Raw genomic sequence first — 26,436 nt, 5'->3', positions numbered from 1 at the left:
TTTAAACTCAAACAACTCAAATTGTTGGTATGAGAAAAAAATAACTACATTTAAAAGCAAGTTGACTTTCTTCTCACAGCTAGCATAAACCTCAAGCCACCAAGCCCATTCGTCTTGTTCACAGCAGCTTATTTCAATGGATATAATACGATTTCATAATGTATATATGCTAGGATGTATTTGCATTCAATGCAGTTAGGGGGTGTTTTGACCATTTCTGTAATCTATTGAAAGTGTATTAAGGACATAATGAAAACCCTGTATTTTTGCAGGTTCTTAATTTTACAATGGATGAAGCACTGATAATTAAAATTTCACTAAAAAGAAACCAAACTTCTCTTGTCAAATTTTAGCAGTGGTTTTAACTCCTGTTTTAAAGCTTCTTTGAACCCTTTCCTAGCCCAACCCTCTAGGGGTAAGGGAGGTAAAATGGCTAAAAATATAAATGAGAGATCAGAAGCAGCTAGGTCATCTGGTAACTAAAAACTGACTTGGGTTAGTTCTTTTTTTCCCCTTCCTTTCTTGACTTGAGTAACAACACCTGTACTTTGGATTATGTTCAGCATCAAGAAAAGAAATATCAGGAGTTAAATTATAAAAAAGGAACCATATTTCATGAAATCATATATAGTTTGGCATTAGTATTAACATCCTAGAAAAAAGACAAGTTTGGTATTTAAAAAACAAAACAAAACAAAAAAACCCTCTAATCTGCTTTCCTCATCTACCAAAATTCAAAGTAAAACAAAACAATTTACCACCACTACTGGAATGAATATATATTCTCCAATTTACGTATATTGTAGTCTAAAGTTCAAGGACAAGTGATAATTAAAATGTACTTCCCACAAACACAGTGATATAAATGGTGGATCAAGGTTTCCACATGGTTTTATAATTAGAACAAGGCTTTTCAATGAAGTCTTTGAATTATATTTCAGTAATATTATACAATAATACTTCTCTTAGTGAAGAAGATATACTTACTGGATACTGACACAAAAATTACATAGGAGACAGAATGATCCATTAACAACTCTCAAACAATTGTATTGATTAAAACAAACAACTCCATGAAGACAATATCCCACATAAAGAAAATGTGGGTATCTCTACATTAATGTTGAATTGCTGGGGTAGGTCTTCCTGGTGGAGAGGGGTCAAGGTGTGGCACGGTCCTGCCTAAAAGTGGCTGGTGAGAGACTCATTGTTTTGGCTCCTGAATCAATATCTCCATTAGCTTTTGCTAGACCAGTCAGGGGTCAGGCATTGGGGAAGGACTATGAATCCACCATTTCTGACGCCCCTTCTATAGCTCCTCTTCTCCCCAACTATTGTCCATCTACTTGCAGATGGCACAATATGAATCATTTTAGCCCTCTCTCCCCATTTAGACATAAAACACAAATGCCTCCTTCAGATCTAAAACTGTGGGTTTTGGTTAAATGCATCATCAATAAACAAGTGTAAATGAGTGATTCCAGCTCCTTCATTTGTATGGAGGAGAATATTAGTCATCCAGAAAAGGATAGGGAGAGGGAAGACTAAAAAAATGGGTTTACGAGAGAAAGAAAAGGATACAAAAGGTAAAATTGAGGCTATGGTTTTTGCTTACTGCCAGCAAACTCATATAAATGCATGTATGGACATCTAGGAATGGAAAAACTCCTTGACATGAAGGTGAAAACAAAAGCATTTCTACTTCATGTAACATATTATCATTTATGTTGTTTGTGCCTTTATAACACAACTGGCTTGCACTTGTATAAAGGAACTTCTTTACCAGGGATTCGATCAATTTAAAAAAAAAAGTAATTACACTAGGAGGAGGAAGTAAAAAGCTTCTTCCCATTTTCCTAGGCACAGGGCCAGTCTTCATGAAAATTTCAAAACATACTGTTTGACTTTGGCTTACTCCTACTCAGTATGCAAACACCCGGGGTTTTAGGATACTAGGTAGCTAGTATCCTAAAGTGCCCTGTGTCTTAAAACCTACCTATTCTTTCCTTTCTCATATCTATCAAAACTTCCTTTCTCATCTACGGCCATGCCGCCCTGAATGTGCCCAATCTTGTCTGATCTCGGAAGCTAAGCAAGGTCGGGTCTGGTTAGTACTTGGATAAACTACCTAGGAATACCAGGTGCTGTATTTGTCAAAACAAAACAAAACAAAAACTTCCTTCTCGCAGACGAGGGTAGGGCTCCACTTCGTAACAGAAATCTCTTATTAAAATAATCAAGAGTAAGGTAATGTGTCAGTGATCAGGTATCTCTCTTAGAGATCTATATTTTATGACACAAAGCTTAAAATCTCAAATAAATAAGTGGTAGAATTTCAGGCAAAATAACCGAAAAGTAAAAAATAAAAGCTGGGTTGTAGGTATTATGTTGGAAGATGGAACTAACTTTCCAGGTAGGTCATAGTGAGTGTGCATACAGTTCCTTTGGGCCATTTCTACTTTCCATGACTTCCTCTCTATCTAAAGCTTAACCCCAAAATTATCAGATACCTATGTTTATTCTGGAGATCCCTCCTCACTCATCCATCAAAAGCGACGGCAGACTGGACTTTGTTGGGGGCAGACAGAGGGAAATGTATCACAGAGTAAAAATGGCACACAAGGGTACGTCTAAAGTAAGAGGTTTACTTTCAACCTAATAGTACCGCTCATAATATATACAATATATAGTTTAGGCGAATTATCAGGCTAGAAAAATATACAGTAAAAACTTATAAGAAACTCTGAAATGACTGATGCTTGATAATTCTCTTAAGTAAACAGACTACAATAAAACTGTAGTTTTCAGCTAAATTCCATCATTTTTTTTTAATTCTCTTTGATTTTTTCTCTTGATCTTCTGTTATCCTTTCTGCAGGTCGTTTCTTCAACCCCTTCATTTTTCTGGTTTGTAGTTTGCTTAGGTCTTGCTTCTGCATATGAATCCTTCCATAAGTTGTACCAAAAGTATCATGAGAGATATTTTTCTTCTTCTTTGGCTATGAAACAAGAATATATATATTTAACGGTTTCTATTATCATGAATTGGTAAGAATCTAGTATACAACAACTACCTTACTAAAAACTTCCATTAGTGAGCATGCCTTCAATGGCATAGAATATATAGCCCTCACAGACCTTTCTTCTCAAACTCAAGTATACATACAAATCCTCTGCAGATCTTATTAAAATGCAGATTCTAATTCAATAGGTCTAAGGCGGGAGCTGAGATTCAGCATTTCTAACAATTCCCGGGAAAATTGTCAGATCACACTTTGAGACACAACATTATAGACTACACTAACCATTGACATGTACTGAGAGAATTTCCTGTGTTTAGCTTAAGGAATTGTGACTATCATTTCAATCTTTATTGGCATTCCAGACAGAACTTGTTTTTTTTTAAACAATTCAAAAGTCAAAATACATTTTATGTAAGTGTGGGTTATACATCCTGTGCTCTAAATCTCCAGTCTTCACAATGGACCAAACAATTCTTTTTGCTGAAAAAATGGCAGTCTTGGCTACCAAAAAGCTCTCAGCCACAGCTGATGTCTGGTTTCTGTTAAGTCTTTCATTATCCTTTATGGTTGGCTTATTTGCTTTTTCCTCCTCTTCTTGGCTCCAAGAGTCTAATTTTATCTTTTATTGATCTCTTTATGTCTTTTAATACATGCTGAAAATCCTTCTTGGAAAGAGTAAAATATACAAATAAATATGGAACCAATCTACAAGTTATGTACCTTGAGGGCTTTTGGCATTTTCATGGATAACTTATAAAGGTCATCTGATGCCAGATGTGTCCTCCTCAGAACCAGATCCAATGAGGGTCCCATCTCTTCCAATTCGATCCGTGGTGTTCTGCAACCAGATTTCTTCAACAGCAACCTTCATGAAATATGACAAAGAAATGTTGCTCACCGAATATTTGTGTTCAAGAGAATTACAGTTCCATAAAATGACATAAAAATCTTTAGAAGGGCTAAGCTTCTTAAAATTGTAGACATTTAGGCCAAGTGCATTCTTTGGTTCTCTGATTTTTGAAAATCGAAAATAAAAGTATATACTATTATTGAGAAACATAAAGCGAGATAGACAATTCTTCTAAGAAATGGAATCTTTTGATGGGACTTCATCTTATATAAGCTTTACATAAGCATAAAAATACTTTTAATTGGGTCTTGAAACATTATTGTTTCTCTAAAACCTACTCAGAATCAACTTTTCTCCACAGCATAGACATTTACTGATATCTATAGACCGGAATGAACTTTAAATCTTAATATAACAAAGCCACAACTTCCTGGGTACCATATGTCCAAATAGCTCTGGATCTGGGAACACATGAGAAAGAGCGCAGGGAAGAGGGGGGACTGGCAAATTCTTTTTTTTGGTGATACCACAAAAACAGCTGAAAGACTGAAGACTATCTAAGGTGACTCGATTTGTTACCGTGGCCAGATCTCCACATGGAAATAAATAATTGAATAACGATGTTTATAAAAAATCAGCCTTTTCACACAAAAGCTAGATTGTGACACTGAGAGAAGAAAAAGAGGAGGAAAGCACAATAAGGAATACCCAAGAGAGCAGCAAACACTAGGAAGAAGTGTGTGTGCCAAAGCTCATTACGAGCCCTTTGGGCCCTAAGTGCATCACATGCAGACAGATGGCCAATCAATACAGTCCAATCACAGGAGGTGCACTTAGGAAGAGTCACAGTGATAAATATGCTGTATCAGACACAGTAATTTACACTCAACTGAACAAGGCAAAAAATAAAAATCCAAAAAACAAAAAATACAAGCCTAGGATATGTAAAAAGCTAAAGGGTTAAAACGAAAGGTATACTAAGATCAAAAGGTAAAATGAACACTACTATGGGACTTGAAGAGAGCAAGCACAGGGAAAAGAGCCTAAAAGAGAGCTCGTAGGCCACGTTCTCCACATGGTTCCAGAAAAGACCTGAGTCAATGCCTATCTCAGGTTCACTGAGGGGGGAAATATTTTCAGAAGCTAAAGTTGGCTGGTTCACGGCATCTTCCTAAAGAGCTAATTTAAAGTATATAGGGCAGTGACCATTTGACTCTGTCATATCACACATACTTCTGCATATGCATCCACATTTTCATTACCTCCAAATAAATGATATTCACAATGCTGAACTCATATCAAGATTAGTATCTCAGTAAACACGTTAAGAAAATACATGTTCAGTTGCCTACTTAAAAAATCAGGGACATTATATATAAAATTTCAATTAAAAGTTTTCTACTGCTTAAAATGTTCATTTTCAACTAAATGGGAAACTTGTCAATCCAGGACAGCTCATGGCATGCCTGATGGATTCAGATCACCCAACTATCACTGTATGGAGCAAAACTCCTCTAAAGTATCTTTTTATTTATAGAAGTGTCCTCCTAACAAAGTAACTTTTCAGCAGTATACATAATTAAGATTACTTCCAAATAACTACATATGTTGCTATTTATCGAAAAACTGAGTTACAGAGCCATACTGTCTATGTAAATGACCTAATCTTAATCACTTCACTGAGTATGTTTACTGACATCAAATTGACAGAAAAAGAAGGAAACGGTCTCCAGTTTTCAGTTCTCTGCATGTGGTTTCTGGTGATTGGTCTATCACCCTTTTTCTTAATTAAGTTTTTAATAGTGATATCTAGAATCTATAATAATCACTTGTTAATCATTTAAAAAAACAATCTGTTTACTCTTCCTCGGAGAAAGTGTATTAATAAAGAATTTATAAATGATTTTTGTGATCATGCCAAGCAAAAGGTAGAGACTATTAGATATCAACTCACTAAAAACAAATACCTAAAACCATTTCCTTCACCCTCATCTCATTATACAGATTGCAGTTTTTATTTTTTAAAGATAGTTATCCGTGGTTTCACGTTCCAAAGTTTCAGTTACCCATGGTCAACTGCAGTCAGAAAATATTAAATAGAAATTCCAGAAATAAACAATTCATAAGTTTTAAATTACATGTTGTTCTGAGTAGCATGATGAAAGCTTGCACCGCCTGGCTGTGTCCTGCTAACGGCACGAATCATCCCTTTGTCCAGGGTCTCCATGCTGTACACACACCCCACCCATTAGTCACGTAGTAGCTGTCTTGGTCTTCAGATCAACTCACGGTATTTCAGTGCTTGTGTTCAAGTAACGTTTATATTACTTAGTAATGGCCACAAAGTGCACAAGGAATGATGCGGGCAACTCAGATATGACAAAGAGAAGTCATAAAGTGCTTCCTTTAAGTGAAAAGGTAAAAGGTTCGCCACTTAATAAAGAAAAAAGATCATATGCTGAGGTTTCTAAGATATACAATAAGAATGAATCTTGAACATATGAAATCATAAAGGAAAAAAAAATCTGTGCTAGTATTTTTTTAAATTACGCTTATTGGGGTAATATTGGTTAATACAATTATATAATACAATTATATAATTTTCCAGTGTACATTATTAATTTTTAATTAAGCTTATTGGGGTAACATTGGTTAATACAATTATATAATTTTCAGGTGTACATTATAATTTGACATCTGTATATTCTATTGTGCTTACCATCCAAAGTCCAGTTTCCTTCACCTACCATATATTTGATCTCCTTTATCCACTATCCTCCTCCTACCCCCTGATATTTGACCCCCTTTACCCTGTCTACCTACCCCTTCTCTCCCACTCCTTACCCTTTGGTAACCACTAGTTTATAGTCCATGTCCATGAGTCTCTATTTGTCCTGTTCAGTTGTTGCTTTTAGGTTTATATCCCACATATAAGTGATATGTGATTTTCAACTTTTTCTGTCTGGCTTATCTCACTTAGCATGATAAATCTGTGCTAGTTTTGCTTTCATACCAAAAACTGCAAAAGTTACAGCCACAGTGCGTGTAAATGCCTAGTTAAGATGGAAAAAACATTACATTTGTGGGTTGAAGACATGAACAGAAAACCTGTTCTAATGGCAACGTGTTGCACCCAAAAGCACTGAACCTAACGAACACCTCAGCAAGAGAGACCTCCCAAACAGGTGACACCAAGCCACTTACTGCAAGTAAGGGATGATTGTACAGATTCAGGAATAGGTTTGCACTGAAAATATAAAAATTACTAGAGAGGCTGTGTTTGCCGATGAAGAAACTGACAAGCTGAAGAAGTTGATTAGGGTTCAGTACTGTCCTTGATTTCAGGCATCCAGTGGGGGTCTTGGAACCCGTGCCCCACAGATAGGGGGGACTACTGTACACATTTCAATTCCAGGCTTTCCTATCTCCAACCAAATACATACTGCCCAGAACTTTTACATTATATGCCTAATCTCCACCTAACATCCTAACCTCAAGCTCTGTTTTGTTTTCCCTATAAGCCCTATATTGAAAGTGACATTTTTTGTAAGACCATATGGTATAAGATACAGAGACACAAAGACAAAGAAAACCCAGTTCCTTCCCTCTCAAATGGGCTCAGGCTATTATATACGTTAATTGGTAATTTCTATATACTTTAAAAATATTATTTGCATATTTCTTAAGACAGACTGGCATTACCACTCTTTTCACATTGTAATTCCCTTATTTTTCTCCCTTCTATGTCCTTCTCTCCTGCTGACATTGTTCTCATTAAACTCCTTGCCTTGCCTAGTTACTTGTGTTTGCTTTTAAAAGAATGCTAACACTTCCTGTTTTGCATATTTCTCCCCTATAAAACTTAACCAATGCCATTCATTGCAAAGGCATATGTGGCAGTCATTAAAAATTTTCTGTTTCATATTAATGGCTCTGGCCCTATAGTGAATAAAGTTCTCCAAGGAATGGAAATGGTCACTCATACGTAAGGAATTAATTATTATAGGATATACAGGAAGAGGTCAGTAACACTGATATGTTTATTCCCCCAGAAGGTCAGGTCAGAGGTCATATATTAATATAATTTCATGTTCAGAATTTCTTTCATCCAAGCTCAAAACCATTTTATAAGCCTTACCAACTTTCACAAATAATGCATGAGAATACTATCTATTACCTTTTACCAATTGCTTAAGGGTTGATTCACAGTAAAAGAAAGAGACTCAGTAGTACAGCTTGCACAAAAGTCCAAGGAGCCATGCTAAGTCAGATGCTGTAATTGACACCCAAATTAACAAGGCAAAAAAAAAAAACAAACCAATTTTAAGTTTGCATATTCTCACCTCTGTCCATACCCCTATCACTCTTATGAAGGATCAATCTCAAAGGGACCTTAAACTACCTAAATGGTACTGCTACACTTTGCAGATGAGAAACAGAGGCCCCAAGAAGTGACCTGCCCATATCATGTGCCTGAGCACAGGCCAAAAATAGGTTACTAGGCTCAGAGGTGATGCTCATTCTTGGAACCACCTCTTTCTTCTCCTCCCAAGTGTGGCACAGCCCCTGTAGGCTAAGCTGATGCACATATTTAGTGATTTTCCCAGTAGCAGGTTGCTGTCAATCACACTGTCCATTTTCTACTCCAAATCAATAGCTACCAGGCATTACCACATCTAGAACACTTGAGATCAAAATTTTATACTAGAGTTCTCCAATGCTAAAAATTCAAACTTTTAACAACAACAAAAAAAACAAATAATCCAGTTAAAAAATGGGTAGACTTGAACAGATACTTCTCCAAAGAGGAAATAAAGATGGCTAACAAATATATGAAAAGATGCTCAAGGTTGCTATTCATCAGAGAAATGCAAATTAAAACCACAATGAGATATCACCTCATACCTGTCAGAATGGGTATTATCAATAAATCAAAAAACAAGTGTTGGCGAGCATGGGGAGAAAAGGGAACCCTCATACGTTGTTGATGGGATTGCAAATTGGTACAGCCACTGTGGAAAACAGTCTGGAGGTTCCTCAAAAAATTAAAAATGGATATACATTTTGACCCAGCAATTGCACTTCAGGGTATTTACCCAAAGAAAACCAAAACAATAATTTGTAATGATCTATGCAACTCCAACATTCATGGCAGCAGTTTACAATTGCCAAGATATGGAAGCAACATAAATGCCCATCAAGAGACGACTAGATAAAGAAATTATCTAGTTCATATATACAATGGAATATTACTCAGCCATTAAAACAATGAAATCCTACCATTTGCAATGACATAGATGGACCTAGAGGTTATTATGCTGAGAGAAATAAGTCAGACAGAGAAAGATAAATACTACATGATTTCACTTATGTGCTGTATCTAAGGAACAAAATGAACAAAACTAATCAAAACAGACTCACAAATATAGTGGACAATTTGGTGACAGACAGAGGGTAGGGGGGCTGGGAGAATGGGGTGAAGGGTTAAAGAAGTACAAATTAGTAGATGATAGTCAGGCACAGTCAACATGGCAGAGGGAATGCAGTTAGCATTATTAATATGATGGCTAAGTGGAGAGCCAGGGGAGGGAGGGAGCAATTGGGGAGACCGTTTTATGAACATTATAGATGCCTAACCAATGTACTGTATACTTGAAACTAATTTAAGTAAATAAGTTTATTTTAAAAAGGTAAATAAATAAATACATAAACAAATAAATAAAATCTCAAACATTTATAGGAGCTGCCATGCTAACCTAATGGTGATTCCAGCAATTATAGTCTTCTTAAAAAAAAGTGGATAAGACATCTTGGAAACATGGTGGAGTAAAGACATCCCCAGATCTCTCCCCTTGAAACAACAATAACCTCAACAACTAAAACTCAACAAAAAACACCCAAACTGTACACTAGGCACGTCTGAGCGTGGGATATGCATTTAAGGGCTACCACACGTCAGAACCCCAGGTGTCAGGCAGTGGCTGGAGCTACCTGTAGAAGGAAGGTGAGGGAAGAAGGAGCAGCGAGTTCCCTGAACAGCACTGCCTGGGAAAGCTGTAAGCTCCTCATGGCTGGCCGGCGGCAGAGCCCACTCATCAGGGCAGAAGGCAGAGAAGCAAGACAGGGCCGCAGAAAAACAGCTGATTTTTACGGCTGTGGCTGCAAAACCAAGGCTGAGCCACAGCCCCCAACTCCCAACCTAAAAGGCTCCTCACCTCTTACCCTCTGAGACCAATCACCACAGAGCCCCAGGGGAATCTGAGCAAATGCTGTCAGACTGTCACTGACACTGACAGAGACTGAAACTGAGGGTAGCAAGTGTGATTAATTATCTACAAGAAACTTTTAAAAAGGCATTTTTAAGGGTTTATATAAAGCAGGGATCCAAGAGGCTTAGACGCCATCTACTGGAAACCAAGTGGGTTTCATCCCAGGGGCACAAGGATGGTTCAACATAAGTAAATCGATTATTGTGATACACCATATATTATTAAAAAATAAGAATCATATGATCATCTCAATAGATGCACAAAAAGCCTTCGACAAGATACAGCATCCATTTATGATCAAAACACTTAATAAAATTGGTATAGAAGGAAAGTACCTTAACATAATAAAGGCCATATATGACAAACCCTCAGGCAACATTATACTTAATGGTGAAAAACTAAAAACCTTCCCTCTAAGATCAGGAACAAGACAAGGCTGTCTGCTATTGCCACTGTTATTCAATATAACATTGGAGGTCCTAGTGAGTGCAATCAGACAAGAGAAAGATATAAAAGGCATCCAAATAGGAAATGAAGAAGTCAAACTGTCACTATTTGTGGATGACATGATTCTCTATATAGAAAACTCTAAAGACTCCACGAAAACACTACTAGAAACAATAAGCAAATACAGTAAAGTAGCTAGATACAAAATCAACCTTCAAAAATCCATAGCTCAACATCACTAGTTATTAGGGAAATACAAATCAAAACCATAATGAGATATCATCTCACACCTGTTAGAATGGCTATAATCAACAGGACAAGTAATAACAAATGCTGGAGAGGATGTGGAGAAATAAGAACCCTCATACACTGCTGGTGGGACTGCAAATTGGTACAACCACTATGGAAAATAATATGGAGATTCCTCAAAAACCTAAGAACTGATCTATCATATGATCCAGCAATCCCTCTACTGGGTATTTACCACCAAAACTCGAAAATTCATATCCATAAAGATATTTGCACACCGATGTTCATAGCGGCATTATTCACAGTGGCCAGGACATGAAAGCAACCGAAGTGTCCTACGATAGATGGCTAAAAAAGTGTGGCACATATATACAATGGAATATTACTCAGCCATAAGAAGAGATAAAATACTGCCATTTGCGACAACCTGGATGAACCTTGAGATGATCATGCTAAGTGAAATAAGCCAGATCGAAAAAGTTGAAAGTCACATGATATCACTTATACGTGGAATATAAACCTAAAAGCAACAACTGAACAGGACAAACAAATAGAGACTTATGGACATGGACTATAAACTAATGGTTACCAGAGGGTAGGGAGTGGGAGAGAAGGGGTAGGTAGACAGGGTAAAGGGGGTCAAATATCAGGGGATAGGAGGAGGATAGTGGATAAAGGAGATCAAATATATGGTAGGTGAAGGAAACTGGACTTTGGATGGTAAACACAATAGAATATACAGATGTCAAATTATAATGTACACCTGAAAATTATATAATTGTATTAACCAATGTTACTTCAATAAACTTAATTTTAAAAAATAAAAAAATAAAAAATAAATAAGTGTGTGAGTGGATGTGTATAATTACATCGCTAATTTTTGTTAATTCTGATTTGCTAATTTTCTGTCCAGTTTATTTCCTCTGTGCTTCTTTCTTTACAAAGTAATCTTTTTCACTAAATACAAGTTCTAATACTTTCTTTAAAGCTGTTCACTATCAAATAGTTTTTGGTTATTGTTATCATTCATTTCATTGATATACCCAGGGTCTCCTTGTTTAACAAAAGTTTTCAAAAAAATTTTTGTTAGTGATTATTCACCTTTTATTTCTTGTTCTCTAAACAGGAATCACCAACTATAATAAAATACATTCTTAAAAGCCCCAAAATCAAGTTGGGAAATTCAAACAATAGACTTAACGGGCTTTTGCTCTCAATTAGCTAAAAAATGACTATGAAATCCCTAATTACACCTTACAGTCATGTGGATATTTTATTGTATTTTGCTTTCTATTATCATTATTATTTTAAAAAGAGTAAAACAAAAACATAAGTGGTGGTATTAGTCATATGGTAAAAAGAACTGAGTATCTCTGACTTGATACAGTTGAGACAAAGAAGGAAATGATTGACAAAGGAAGTGAATATCTAGTTTTATTTGGACTCTCACTGGACATAAGCTAGTCAACCATGTATTCCATTGTGAAGATAAAAATTAAAAACCATGGATGAAATGGTGAACTAACTCTACAAATGGTTGCGGAAACACCACCACTGCACAGAAGGAGCTTTCAACACAGCTGTCAGCTCTCAGGCTGCACTGCCATGCCACAGCTCAAAGTAAACATCAGTCTAAATTCAATGTTCAAAGGAAGACAGTCTCTCCAAGTCAATGTATTCTCTAGGAAAGAGTGGACTCTATCAACCAGCACCAACACTTTAAGAAAATAAATCATATTTACCTCAAAAGGCACAATTGTAGCATGTCATTGAGCTTTTTAATAAAAACAAAATCAGGTTGTTAAGGTTTACATTGTGATGGGGGTACGGGTAGAAGACCTAGGCTAAAAAAGGTGGGTAAAATAAATCTAGCCACTGAATCTTATTCCTTTCAGACTCCATTTTTTAGACTCAAAGTTTTGAAATTTGCTTTGGCTGTCCTAAGTCTTGTGGCTTGGTGCTCTAAATCCAGTCAAGAAAAATAAAGAGATACTGCATAAAAGTAGGGAGGGTCATGACTAAATTAGTGTTCTAAACTCAGAGGGAGTGCCACGTTAGATGTTCCAGGACCCTGGAAAAGTAGGGTTTCAGATGCAGAAGTTAGTAAAGGAATGGCAGACGAGGACCAGCACGGAGCTGGCATGCTATTGCCATTCTGCGAACATTCCAAATAAACTTTTGGCCAGACACCAATACTAAGTTTGAACTCTATAAAACAGTCACACTAAAATGCTAACCATAGAGATTAACAAAAACATGCTAAGAAATGCACTTACTTATAGCTTCGAAAGTAAATCTTCCCATTCAGTGCAGTGAAATGCAGAACATACTCTAAACCAGCCAGGCGAATATTTGATACTGTAGGGCCCCTGAAGAAATCTAAAAGTACATATTATTATACAATTATTTAAAAAATAGACTAACATGATTTTAAAATTCAATTACAAATAACTACATTCTAAAAGCGCTAGTACCAATACTCATGTAAAAGAATAGGATAGGTAGCAAAAACTAATCCCTGAAAAAGGTCTGACTGTTCCGTCCCACCCCTTTATTAATCTCCTGACTTTATTTCTGTGTTTAGTTCACTAAGCCATTTTAATTTTTCGGTTTTGAAGTTCTTTCTTTAGGCCAATGCTCGGCATCATATTTACCATGGATATTAATCTTTTAAAAAATGCAAATCAAGGCATAAAGTTTTAATCTGTTAAAACAGGTAGGTTAAGATGGCAAATTTCTATAAAAGTGGCTGTTCAAACTTTGACTATTAAATCAAACTAGCCTTTGTTTTATGGAAAGGGGCAACAAGCAAGAAAATTTTAACAGAAAATCTCAATTATTTGAGCAAAGGATAACAAACTAAATTGTTAAAATCAGAAAATAACCATCAAGATCAGTGAGTAGGCTGTTTTCCCACAGTGTGGGAATACTACTGGTGGCACATGAGATGCTTTTAAATTTTATATGAGTAGATAACATTTACTATTATTTATTTTATCATATATTATTTTCCACTCATGGTGGGAACACAAAGTTTCCTTTTAAAAAGGGGACTTAAAAGAAAAATCCTCATGTGAACAAAATTGTGGATACTACATGAACGTGGTACATGAGTGAAAAAAGTTTGGAAAACCGCAATGGAATTTGGTCTCTTCTTTTTATAGCTAAGAGGACTGAATGTCAAGGAAGATAAATGTAAATACACAAATAACATTTTGCCAAGAAAAACTTCCACATAAAAGTTTATCCAATTTAATTACTTAAGAATTGGCACAAGGCAGGTATGTAGTAATCAGAAAATTTCATTCTGTCCCTATCTGTAGTCACCGGCATTTTTTTCCCTCTTCCCATTAGCTCATAAAATAGAAATTATCTCTATGTGCATGAACATATACATCTTTTGTTTGCTTTTTCTTGTGGTTAACTAAAAGAAAATCATAGCACTAATATGCATAAAATAGACAAAAATGTGTTTGTACATGTATATACCACATTTCTCTACTTTTTTACAAAAATTCCTCAGGAATATTTTTATAAACCAAGTATATACTTTTACAAGGTATTCTGATTAAAACTTTTATCATAATTAATAATGAGCTTTCCCATGATTTTGCCAAAATCTGAAGCTACGTCAATGGCCAAATTAATAAAGCCCCACTCATTGTGGGGGCATTACTGAAGTCAAAGTCATTCTGGGAACAAGACATGTATATTCCGGTCTCCCCAAAATAGCTTTTGTGATGCAAACCTTAAAGGCATATATGCTTTTTTCATAAGTTTTCAAGAATTAAAAGGAAAAAAAAAAGAAACGAAGGTAAGAATGTTGACCTTTATATGCTACCCATAAAAACTAACTCAAAATGGATCATAAATCTAAATGTAGAACCTAAAACTATTAATACTTCAAGAAAAAATATAAGAGAAGAATCTTTGCAATCTTGGGATAAGCAAAGGTTTCTTAAACAAAACACAGGAAGAACATACCATGAGAGAAAAAAATAGATGAAACTTCACAAAAATTAAATATTTCTGCTCTTTGAAAAATATCATTAAAACAAGAGGCAAATGTAAATGAAATAAATGTCTAACCACTATGCTGTACACCTGAAACTAATATAAAGTAATACTGAATGTCAACTCTAATTAAAAAATAAAAATTAAAAAAAAAAAGTAAGCCACAGACTGGAAGAAAATATTCAAAGACCATATATCAGACAAAGAGACGAAGGATTTATCTCACACACATATGCCCTTACCTATTACTTAATATTAAAAAGACAATCAATGTAAAAATCAGGCTAAAATTTTAATAGACACTTCACCAAAGATATATGATTTAGAGAGAAATCAGAGTATCACCAAATATATATGAATGGCCAATAAGCATATGCAAAGATCTTTAACATCATTAGTCATTAGAAAATGCAAACTAAAACTGCAATAATATCCCTACTTTATTTTATGCTGACTTTGAATACTGGACCAAAGTCAGTATATGACACCCATTAGATTAACTAAAATTAAAAAGAATGGTCTGCCAAGTATTGGCAAGGTGGACTAGCTGGAGCTCTCATACACTGTTGGTGGGAATGTAAAATGAGACCATCATGGTGGAAGGCAGTTTGGTAGTTTCTTAAAATTTTAAACATATACTAGTCAAATGACTCTACCATTCCACTCCCAGATATTTTACCCAATGGAAATGAAAACATGCCTTCACAAAAATTTCTATATAATGTTGTGTTTATAGCAGCACTATTGGTAACAGTTGAAAGCTGGAATCAAGCTAATGTCCATCAATGGATGAAGGAATAAACAAACTGTGGAATAGCTATAAATAGAATATGGCTCAGCAATAAAAAGAAATGACTACTGATACACACAGGAAAATGAAGCTCAGAACATACTAGGCGAAAGAAGCCAGGCCAAGAAAAGTATATACTGTATGATTCCAGTTATCTAAAATTCTAGAAAATGCAAACTAATCTACAATGACAGAAAGTAACTCAATGTATGCTTAGAATAGAGAAAGAGAACGGATTATAAAAGGGCACAGGGAAATTTTGAGAGATGATGCAAAAGTTCTGTCTTGACTGCAGTGTTTTCACAGGTGTACAATGGCTTTTTTGTCAAAAGCCATCAAATTTTAACTCTAAATATCTGTACTTGATTTTAATTAAATTATACTTCAAAGGTTATTTTTAAAGCAATTTAAAATGAAAAAACGAGTAATCCATAAAAATGAAAACAAAATGAACCTATATACCGAGTTGCAGGAATAATCATACAGAAAAGAACTACTTCAAGTGACTTCAAAACACAATAATTTGACCATATCTTACCCCAAGGTTGTATCTTATAGAAACAGACTGCATTAAAAAAAAAAAAAAAAAAAAAAACTCAAAAACAAAAAAAACCTTCAGCTGCACTCAATATTTGTATCATCAGTGGTAATCTAGGTATTTTATTCTGAGACTGTTGTATGTATAGTTACAGTATAAGGTAAATGCATAATTATGTGAAGTCACTGAAAATCTAGATTTTTATCATGGATGAAAGAAGGTACCTATGTGACATCAATGAAATTAAGATCCTTTTGTCTTAAATTTGAGTAAGAAGTTTCATATGAACTCAGAATATATTTTATCTCAACAAACATATTTCACAGTTCTGTCCATTAAAAAAGCCTAGAAACAATGACCAATTCAGACACAATCTACAGCACCCGGACTGTGATTTCTAAAATAATTTCTCACTTAAAAACGAATCTAGGACTCCCAGAGCAATAGCTGATTCCAGGATTGGGACAATAAAAGTGCAAAAGGTAGACTCATGGACATGGACAATGGACTAGTGGTTACCAGAGGGGAGGAGGAAAAAATAAAAAAAATAAAATGTTAAAAAAAGTTATGCATATATAGTATAAAAGAAATAACAAACTGGCATTTAAAAAAAACACAAGCTTGAAAAAAATAAAAGTACAAAAGGAGCCTGAAAATCAAAGGGGTGACAGTTTAAAGTGTATCTTTTAACCTCAAAACACTGAAAAAGAGGCTGACTCTAGAATGGGCAGAAATGATGGTTGACGTAAAATGAAAGATATGAGTATGGAAATAAATATAAAAACCTGGTTAACAGAACTCAAGAGATAGAAGAGATAGAAGATAAATTGGTTATAATCAGAAAGAAAGCCCCACTTTGGACATTTTTTTCCCATAGATCAATTCCATGCAAAAATAAGATTTCAAATGTGGCTGTGTCCATGAGTAAATGCATTGGGAAAGGGCACAAGAGTTTTACCAAGGAGTTGATGGAAAAGATCAGGAGAGCTAGAGTCAGAGACTAGATCAGTTCCTGATTCTACCACTTACTAGCTCTTCATTCTGCACAAATAACTGGTCTGAATTTCTTCATCTACAACATGGGAATAATATTACCATAATGAAATGAATGTCTGTATACCTCCAAAATTCACAGGTTAAAGCCCTTACCCCTAGTGTGGCTATATTTGAATATGGGGCCTCTAAGGAAGTAATTAAGGTTAAATGAGGTATGCCATAAGGGTGGGGCCCGGATCCCAGTAGATTTGTGTCCTTATAAGGAAACTAATAGAATACCTCTTTCAAGTCTCTCTCCTTCCCTCCCATCCTTCCCCCCTACACACACAGGAAAAGCTATGTGAGTACATAACAAGAAACAAGCAAGAGAGTCCACACCAGAAACTTTGATCTTGAACTTTTAGCGACCAGAACTGTGAGAAATAAATTTGTTGTTTAGACCCCCCAGTCTATGGTATTTTTTTATGGAAGCCTGAGCAGACTTAATACAATGACTTTTGTAGAGCTGTAAAGGGATTAAATTAAATAAATTACCTGATCTAATCTATGAGTTATTTTCATTATTATATATTTTTTGAGTAGAAGACGAATTAGGAAATCAGAAAGGTTAAAAAAATTAAAACGATGTCCACTGATACAGACATGACCACTGATAATAAAGCAATGAAGAAAAAGCAATCCAATTAGGGAGTTAAATTTAAGGTATGCCTTAAAGGAACAGTTAGTAAAACTGACCTATTACTTGATTTACTATCATCTCTATATACAAGGAATAGTCACATAAAAAAGTAACCATAAAAATTAGAGTGAACTGACTCTAAAAATAAATATTTACTGGTTCTTTATTAAAAAAAAAAAAAAAAGAAGAAGAAGACCTGCTAAGATTAATTACAAATCTATATACTTAAGAAAGCAAAAGAGAAGTAAAATTCAGAATAAACAAAATGGGTACCTGCCATGAAAATACTGAGTTAATAAGTTAACTTTTCTTTCTGGCCAATTACAAAAAAAAAAAAAAAAAAAAAGCACTTCCTAGAAGGAAAAAAGCCCTTGATAAAAATTCTTTCTCTACTGTTCTATTTTATTATTTCATTAGAACATAAAACATAAACCAAGAAGTTTGCCACTGCCTTACTTCATATTTATATTAAAAACTCAACTTTCCTTGGTGCCCAACAATCTCACTTCATTCCTCTCTTTCATTCTTGTTTCCCCAAGTTCCTTTGGTTTTCACTCCCTTCCCATCATCTCTGCATTATGCGCTCATACCTGTCATCTAGTGGAAGCAAGAAATAATAAGATAAAGTTTTTATAAAAACCATTTAAACAAAAGCAAACAAAAGCCCTCTCTGCTATAACAGAAGTACTACTCTCACGGACAATTAATAATTAATTGAAAGAACTAGGGGACAAAAGGCAGGAATCTGGGCTGATGGAGTACAAGCAATAGGAATCTTAGCTGAAAAAACACTTTTGATATTTTGGGGTGTATAACATTAAAAGAAATATTGGTCATTGTCTTTCATGTATAATTTATTTTTAATTCATGAAAAATACAGGTAAGAAACTATAGCAAAGACTGCCAGGGAACTGCACCATGGGCAAGATGAATAGCAGAAGCAAAAAAGCTCAGGCTTTGGTAATGACTGTGGCTCACCAAACTCAAGAGCTTTAGAAAGGATTAAACAGATTACAGCGGTGTTACTCAATTTTGTTTTTTTTTAAAATATAGCCATTATTCAGGGGGATTGTTTCATAAACTACACAAATGTCTACCCAATGTACTATATGCTTGAAACTAAGAAAAAAAAAATTGCCATTATTAATAAGAAATGAGAAGTTCTGAAAATTATAATCCCAACAATAACACCATAATCCCAATAAAGAAAAAAATGTATCTATAGACAAACTTTTTTTGGTCGACTCGAATTTATGAAGAGCATGTCTACAATTTAATCTATTTATAAAATATACATCACAAACTTTTCACAAGTGATCTAGGGCAAAGTATATAAAAATCCACAAGGGCAACCAAGGACCTAGCTTGTAAGAATGGTGCAAGAAAAGCTTAAATGGAAAAAATTATTTAAACGAGATAATGTTGCTAAGTATCAGAAGTATTTGTATCTCTAGGGACAAACTAAACTTTTCAGAAAAGAGCTGGCAGATGTGATTACAGAATATTAAATATTACTAACATTTAAGAAATCATGGAGAACACGAGCTTTTCAAAAAAGGGGAGAAAATGGGATATAAAATTGGTAAAATTTATGTCAATTCCAGACAATAACAACAACTGTACAATGGATTTTAAGATGATTTGTGAACACATAGGAAAGGGTATAATCATTACATAAATCATTAGGAACTAGTGCAGTTCACTAAGAATAAGTTATCTGCAAAACAACTTTACAAGATTATTGTGAGAATGAAGCAATATATTTAAAGTACCTAGTACACGCTTGCCAGTTAAGATAACAATAACAAAATAAAAGGAGCTGGGGAGGTCACTGAAAGTTCTCTGGAAAAGAAACAAAATTTGCAAGAATGGAAGAAACCAGAAAAGTAAGAATGAAATCAGAAATGACTATAAGAATATGCAAAATATATGTTTAAAAAGCTACTTTTAATGGAAAAGGGGGGAAGGAAATTGGAAATAAAGAAAGCAAGTTATAATGTGAAAAATCTTGTATATCAGACTAAGAAAAACAAGTAAAGGTTTTTGAATTGGAAGTGAATGATATATAACAATCTTAAAATTTTAACTTTTCAATTTTCTAAATTTAACTAAATGATGTCAATAATGACAGGATATGGGAATGAGCATTTCATAAAGTATAAAATGTTACATAAATAGGTTTATACCACAGTTACTATAAAATAATAATGATCTACAGACAACATTCTTTTAATTTTCCCCTGCTAGTGGGGAATAAAGAAAATAATGAAAAGGAAAAAAGAAATCAAAAAGTAAAAGCTATTTAACTAGAGTGAAGTGGCAAAATGCCACTACTGACAGTATTAGATTGCCAACTTAAGCTACCCTAAAGTATTACAATACTCACCAATAAGAAGACTTTTTAGCCTTCTATAGTCTTCTGTTACATCAAAATCATCACCAGCAAATATTAACATGGGTTTTGTTCCCTCAGGACATTTACTATTCTATTAAATTAAAAAAAAAAAATTATAATTATATAATTATCTTTCCTATTCTGTCACACTGCCAAATTAATAAGTGGTCAATGAATGACTTAAGCTACTTTTTAACATTATTCTATGCAAAGAATAAAATAAAATGCTAAACTTGCTACAAAACAAACATTGACCTTTAATAGTGAACATTCTAGAGTCAAAATAAATTTCTTTGAATTATTTGTACCACTGTGCCTTTCCTATCACATAAACTATTTTTATATGAAAGTACCGATTAAACATTCACATGAAAAGCAAAATAATTTTATACAAGCTAAAGTATGCATTAATCCTCACTCTGCAGAGTTGAAGCTATTAGTAAATACAAAATACAAGAAAGATTTTTGTCTAGTTCTAGATTTTCTATATCAAGAAGAATGTGATGTGAGTAATAAGAGGATTTAAATTGAAAAGCCATCAAAATGAAAGAAAATCAAATAGAAAAACAATCTTTAACTGAAGGATTAATTTACAGAAGAAGGTGAATAGTTGTTGGTCTAAGCATCCCAGATTCTAGTACCTCTGCTCTGACACCAATAAAGGATTATCCAAATCTAGCAAAAAACAAAAAAACAAATAAAAGAAACCAGGAGATAAAGAAGAAAGGGAAGAAGGAAGAAAAAAACAATACAAACACCCTTTGCCCTAGGACCAGAGGTCACCTGCTGCTTCCCTGTTCATCACGACCCCTCTCTCAACATTCTGCTTCCAAACCCTGAACCTTAACTTTCTATACTTAGGAGATGTGTCTAAGATCTGTCATCTGTCTGATCAAGGGCCTAAATGGAGTTTCCATACCCAATGTGCAAGATATGTCCCACCCGACCCTCCTATTGCTATCCCTGGGTCTACGGGGTTATTTAAGTACATACAAGTAGGTAAGAGAAAGTGAGGCAACATCACCTTTCAAACCATCCTGACCACATGTATAGTAATAAAAAATACTATTTTAAATCATAATCCAATATACACATCATAGAAATATAACTAAACAAGTTACATGAAATAGTACTTAACACATAGATCACTGATATTTTTCACAATGTGAAAACCCTGAAACTAGAAGAAACAACAGATGAGCTTTATTCCACTAGTCTGAAAGTTACTAAAAATGTAAAATACTATGATACGGTATACTGAAAATACTATAATTATGTAGTTCTTGAACTTTTTGAATTAAAAAATAATAATTCTTATAAATTATACATGAACTTTCCAAATAAAATATCCAGATAGTTGCAATATATTTCATACTATCTAAAATAAAATCAATGAGCCTTAAATTTTTATGCAGAAAAACCATCCTTAGAAGTTTGACCATCTTAGAAAACAGGCTCTTGGAATAATCAGTTTCCTGGTAGAGTATAATCTAATATTACTTAACAGAGGGATGAGCTTGGCAATAAAAGTAGGCAAGTAAGACAAGAAATAACTGCTGAAGATGTCTTAAAAATGAAGTGGCAGAGTAAAGAGGAAATAAATATGAAGAAAGTGTACAAAACCAGTAACTCCAAAATAAACTAAAAATATAAGCCTGTAACCAAATAAGGTAAAAAGTGAAGGGCTGACTAACAGTCTATGCAAGGATTACCAATGTAAGCATATTTTCACCAACTAATGTACTTTATAGTTATGGATAGGCTCCATGAGTGAAAGTTTAGTATTCAGTTTAAATGGTTCTTGTTAGGAATGAGACCTCGTCTACAATCATGCCACCCTGAACATGCCTGATCTCATCTGATCTCAGAAACTAAGCAGGGTCAGGCCTTGTTAGTACTTGGATGGGAGACCACGTAGGGAATACCAGGTGCTGTAGGTGTTAAAAAAAAAAAAAAATGAAACCTGACAAACACTAACAGTTTTGTTTTGTGGTCCAGTTTACAAGCTGCACAGTGACTGAAGTATTTCTTTGCTTTGGAAGTGGAGCAGAAAGAATACAGGGGTCGGCATACATACATGCATCATGCTCATGCCCACTAACTGGTGACCAAGCTAGCAGCAGTGGTAAAGGTGAAATGGGGATCTACTGCTTATCTCCAGGATTTGTGCAGAGCCCCAAAGAGAAACTGTAATAAAATGATGGCTTTCACCATGCATAATAAAGCTTCATGAGTTTATACACTTTACAAAACACCTTCCAATACTTCATTCTGATTGATAAGAATTTTCACACACATTATCTCATTTGATGTTCCTCTACCTAATTAACATTTGATTGAAATTGAGGGTCAGGGAAGTAATTGACTTATCATGTCACAAATGTCATTTAAATGGCCAAGAGAGGCCTCAAACTCAAGTGTTCTGCCCTCTAAATAAGGCTACTATTCAACCCTGTACCTGAGAAAGCTGGTATAGCTAAGTGGAGATCTGGTAAGAGCCTTTTTTCAAACCCATGGGAAATCTGGAAGTATGTCCTTTTTTAGAGGAGGCTGGGAAAAAGGGTGATTATATGTTTGCTATAATTCTTTCAACTATACCATGACCCTCGAAGACCCATAAACTAAGAGTAATTATATAACTTTCCATTAAAAACTTCAATATTCTTTCAAAGTCCTTGAGTCCTAACTGGTTATACCATTTCCTATGTATATGACTCAGTAACCAATGGACTAGCAGCCAAAATACTACAGAATTGGCCGAAGTTCCAGGTTTAGAATAAGGCTCACTTTGAAATTCTGGTATCTCTGAAGTTCCATAAAATAGATGCCATGATAACTGAGGAGAGGATAATACTTAAACCATGGACCTAGACAAAACTTTGTAACCACTGCCAGAATATCTATAAGTGTTATAGTATATAAATATATTCTTCTTTCTTAAAAATGAAACTGTGCTTTTATCTTAGAGCACACTAGAATAAAGTTTTCTCCTTTAAGCTAAAAACTGTATCAGCACTCTTCACCACAAGATGTCACTATAGCCCAAGAGCAACAGTGTAAAACGCTTATTTTTATGATCAGTAAGTATCTTACCTTAATATCTTTCAGAGAAACAAATTTCTCGATACCTAATTCAATCATATCTAGCACATGGTAGTCATACAAACGACCTAGAAGGAAAATACATTTTAAGCATTATTTTTCCCTAACAGCCCCCTTATATGAAAACCCACTTATCTATATGTTCAAAATGTCCTAATATCTGCCTCGTTTCTTTCTCTATATATCCCTCAAACATGTCTCCTCTTTCTTAAATTTTCAACTCTATCTAGAATAGATTGTTGCGATCTTGACCCTCAAAAGGATCTTAAAGGTCACTTAGCCAAACTCCCTTATTTCATAGAAAAGTAAATAAAGGCCCAGAGAGGGTAAAGGGCTTGCTTAATTCAAGCCAGTGAGCATGCCAGACCAAGTCTCAATACACTAAGACAAGGATTCTTTTTCAAATGTATTCATTAAATAGATATTTATTAGTAAAGGTTTAATTTATGCAGGTAAGAATGTTACTTCATTTTCTAACTCTAATACTGATTTGAGATATATATGTTTAATATTAGAAAAATATCTACTACTTGAGGTAATATTTATATGCCCATTCTTTCCCTGAAGACTGACAGGTAAAAAAGTTTATTCAAACTCACAAGGGAAAATAAAAATACTGGTTCAGAGATTACTAGTTACTCCTAAATCCTCAACACCATCAATTAATCTTAGTAACAGAAGTGACTCTATAAGTAAAAATATTGAAAATAATACTTACCTATTACTAGATTATTTGGCCGCTTCTTATTATGGGAGCCAAACATGAATAAAGAACAATCTGATTTCTTTGAAAAGAATTCCTATAAAACCAAAGAAATCCCATTCAAGCAATGAATAAATATAGGAAACTTAAGAACTGTACATCTGAATTTTTTTTTAAAAGTATCAGTTTTTTTCAGTAGAAGTTAAAATACAGAATGTTACAGATTCTATAATATAACATTGCTACCAAGTAGTCACTCAACTAAAAGCATCGTGGTGTCACAAAATATCAGCCCTTGGAAAGTGGTGGATGGAATAGAGAGAATTCTGGGTTACATTGTATTTTTATTTTCATGATCTTGTCACCAAATTACTACCAAAAAACTGCAATAAGAAATTCTGTAAAAAACTGAATATTTATTTTGACAATATTTTTCTTAGTATATTATAATTTTTACTGAAGTTAGTTACCACATTAGGATAAGATGTCCATTTTAGTCTTCTAATTAATTATTGAGAGTCTATTTAAAAGTTCTTTTTTTAAAATTCACTAACTGAAAGAAGAAAAACAAGTAATGATATTCCTGTCAGGAGAACATAGTCATGTTCTGATTGTTTTTATAAAGTCAATTTAAACAGTTTAACCCCCCCCCCCCAAAAAAAATTAACCATTTACTCCTGTAAGATTTTCTTCAGAAAGAAATCAGTATTATCACATACTCAAAGTCCATTCATCATTTACCATTTACTATATACCATCTTTTAACCTCTGATTTCATTCACCAGGCTTTTTCATTTAGTTTTGGCTGCCAGTACACTAAAACAGGAATTTGATTAACTTTAGTAAGGTAAGTGATAACTGTTAGCAATAATTTAGGTAGAGTTCTTTGTTCTAAAAATATCCAAAGAAAGAAAAGTCAGATTTTCAAAAATCAAACTTGTTTTATAAAAAGACCAATAACAAGCTTCCTTTTGATAATCCATTAATTATGTACTTAAAATGCAATTTCGATTTTTAAAAATTCTATCAATAGACTTGCAAGCAGTGAATATATACTAGCCATAGTGGAATGTAAGACCGATAGTAATACTTGAAAGTATAAAAATCTTATTTGCTTTCCATTTTATATCAAAATTCCCTCATATAGGATGATTTCAAATTTTTAAAAAAGTATAAATTAAGAGTACTAAATAGTCTGAATGATTACTTACATGCTATGCTCTCTTAAATCAGATTTTCACACTTACCAATGATGTCTGATCCTCAAATGGTCTTGTAATATTTTTCCTAAGAATATTAAAAAATGTGAGCCTAATTATCTTAATCGTAGTAATCCACCAATAACAATTAAGTAATATATTAAGTAAATATAATTTCATATTCAAATGATCATAAAAGAGGTTGGAAAGATATTCATTCAAATATTTATTTAGTGCCTATTATGTGCTAAGCCCTGTGCTAGGGGCTAGGAATACTATACCATGCCAAACAAGCACCTTAATTTCTTGGAGCTTACATTAGAGTGGAAAAAATAAACAACCTCAAAAAGTAGTAACTGTTGTGACAAAAATAAAATAGGGTATAGTGTCAATGTGAAGAGTGGAAAATAATTGGGCTAAGACCTCATAAATGAGGGGTCAGCCACAGAAAATTGAAGAATAGAATAAAGATTCTGAGATGGAAAAAAGTTTAGACTATTCAAGAAACAAAAAAGGCAAGTGCCATTGGAACACAGTGAGCAAAGGGATAATGGTGGGGAGAAAAGGAATTATCTGCAGTCTTTGCATAGTCTCAAAGTATCTCCTCCAAACATTTACTAATTACAAAGAGAAAAACAGTAACTATATAGTGGAGAAACCCAGCAGACACCACTTTAACTAAGGTCAATGACATCATGTACTCCCAAAGATTTACTAAGAAAAGCACATCACTTTTGTGGTATTCTTACCAAAAATGCATAACTTCAATTTATCCATGAGAAACCTGAGACAAATCCAAAATTCAGGATATTTTACAAAATAACTGACAAATACTCATCAAAAGTATCAAGGTCATGAAAAACAAGGAAAGACTGAGGAACTGTCACAAACTGGAAGAAACTATGAAGACATGACAACTAAATGCAATATGGGCTCTTGGAAGATAAAAAGGACATTAATGGAAAAACTGGTCCAAATCAAATCAAGTATCCAATTTAGTTAATTTGTACCAATTACGCCAATGTTAATTTCTTAGTTTTGACAACTGTACTATGGTTGTGCAAGATATAACATTAAGAGAAGGATACATGGGAATTCTATTATTTTTTGTAACTTTTCTGTAAGTCTACAATTATTTTAAAATAACAAACTTGCTACAATTACAACTATATAAGAATATTAA

At 34.1% G+C, this 26,436-nt stretch overlaps 1 protein-coding gene and 1 pseudogene across 3 annotated transcripts in view; one reads left to right on the top strand and one right to left on the bottom strand.

Moving 5' to 3' along the window:
- Positions 1-2,625: 2,625 nt before the first annotated feature.
- Positions 2,626-26,436, bottom strand: part of RPF2 (ribosome production factor 2 homolog) — a 28,635-nt gene continuing 4,824 nt past the window's right edge. For all 3 annotated transcript variants that reach the window (XM_016137000.2, XM_036220965.1, XM_016137001.2), the window contains 7 exons: positions 25,302-25,341; positions 24,070-24,151; positions 23,343-23,419; positions 20,241-20,340; positions 13,114-13,216; positions 3,743-3,887; positions 2,626-2,998 (listed from right to left, as the gene is read on the bottom strand). In XM_016137000.2, coding sequence (XP_015992486.1) covers positions 2,819-2,998; positions 3,743-3,887; positions 13,114-13,216; positions 20,241-20,340; positions 23,343-23,419; positions 24,070-24,151; positions 25,302-25,341 — 727 coding nt within the window. In that variant the 3' untranslated portion in view covers positions 2,626-2,818. The remainder of the gene's footprint in view (positions 2,999-3,742; positions 3,888-13,113; positions 13,217-20,240; positions 20,341-23,342; positions 23,420-24,069; positions 24,152-25,301; positions 25,342-26,436) is intronic.
- Positions 22,070-22,189, top strand: LOC118606873 (annotated as a pseudogene).

This window comes from Rousettus aegyptiacus, unplaced genomic scaffold (genome assembly GCF_014176215.1).
Source record: "Rousettus aegyptiacus isolate mRouAeg1 unplaced genomic scaffold, mRouAeg1.p scaffold_m13_p_1, whole genome shotgun sequence".
Taxonomy (NCBI): Eukaryota; Metazoa; Chordata; class Mammalia; order Chiroptera; family Pteropodidae; genus Rousettus; species Rousettus aegyptiacus.
Note: the sequence above shows the minus strand (reverse complement) of the source record. Positions and strands in the feature narration are given on the sequence as shown.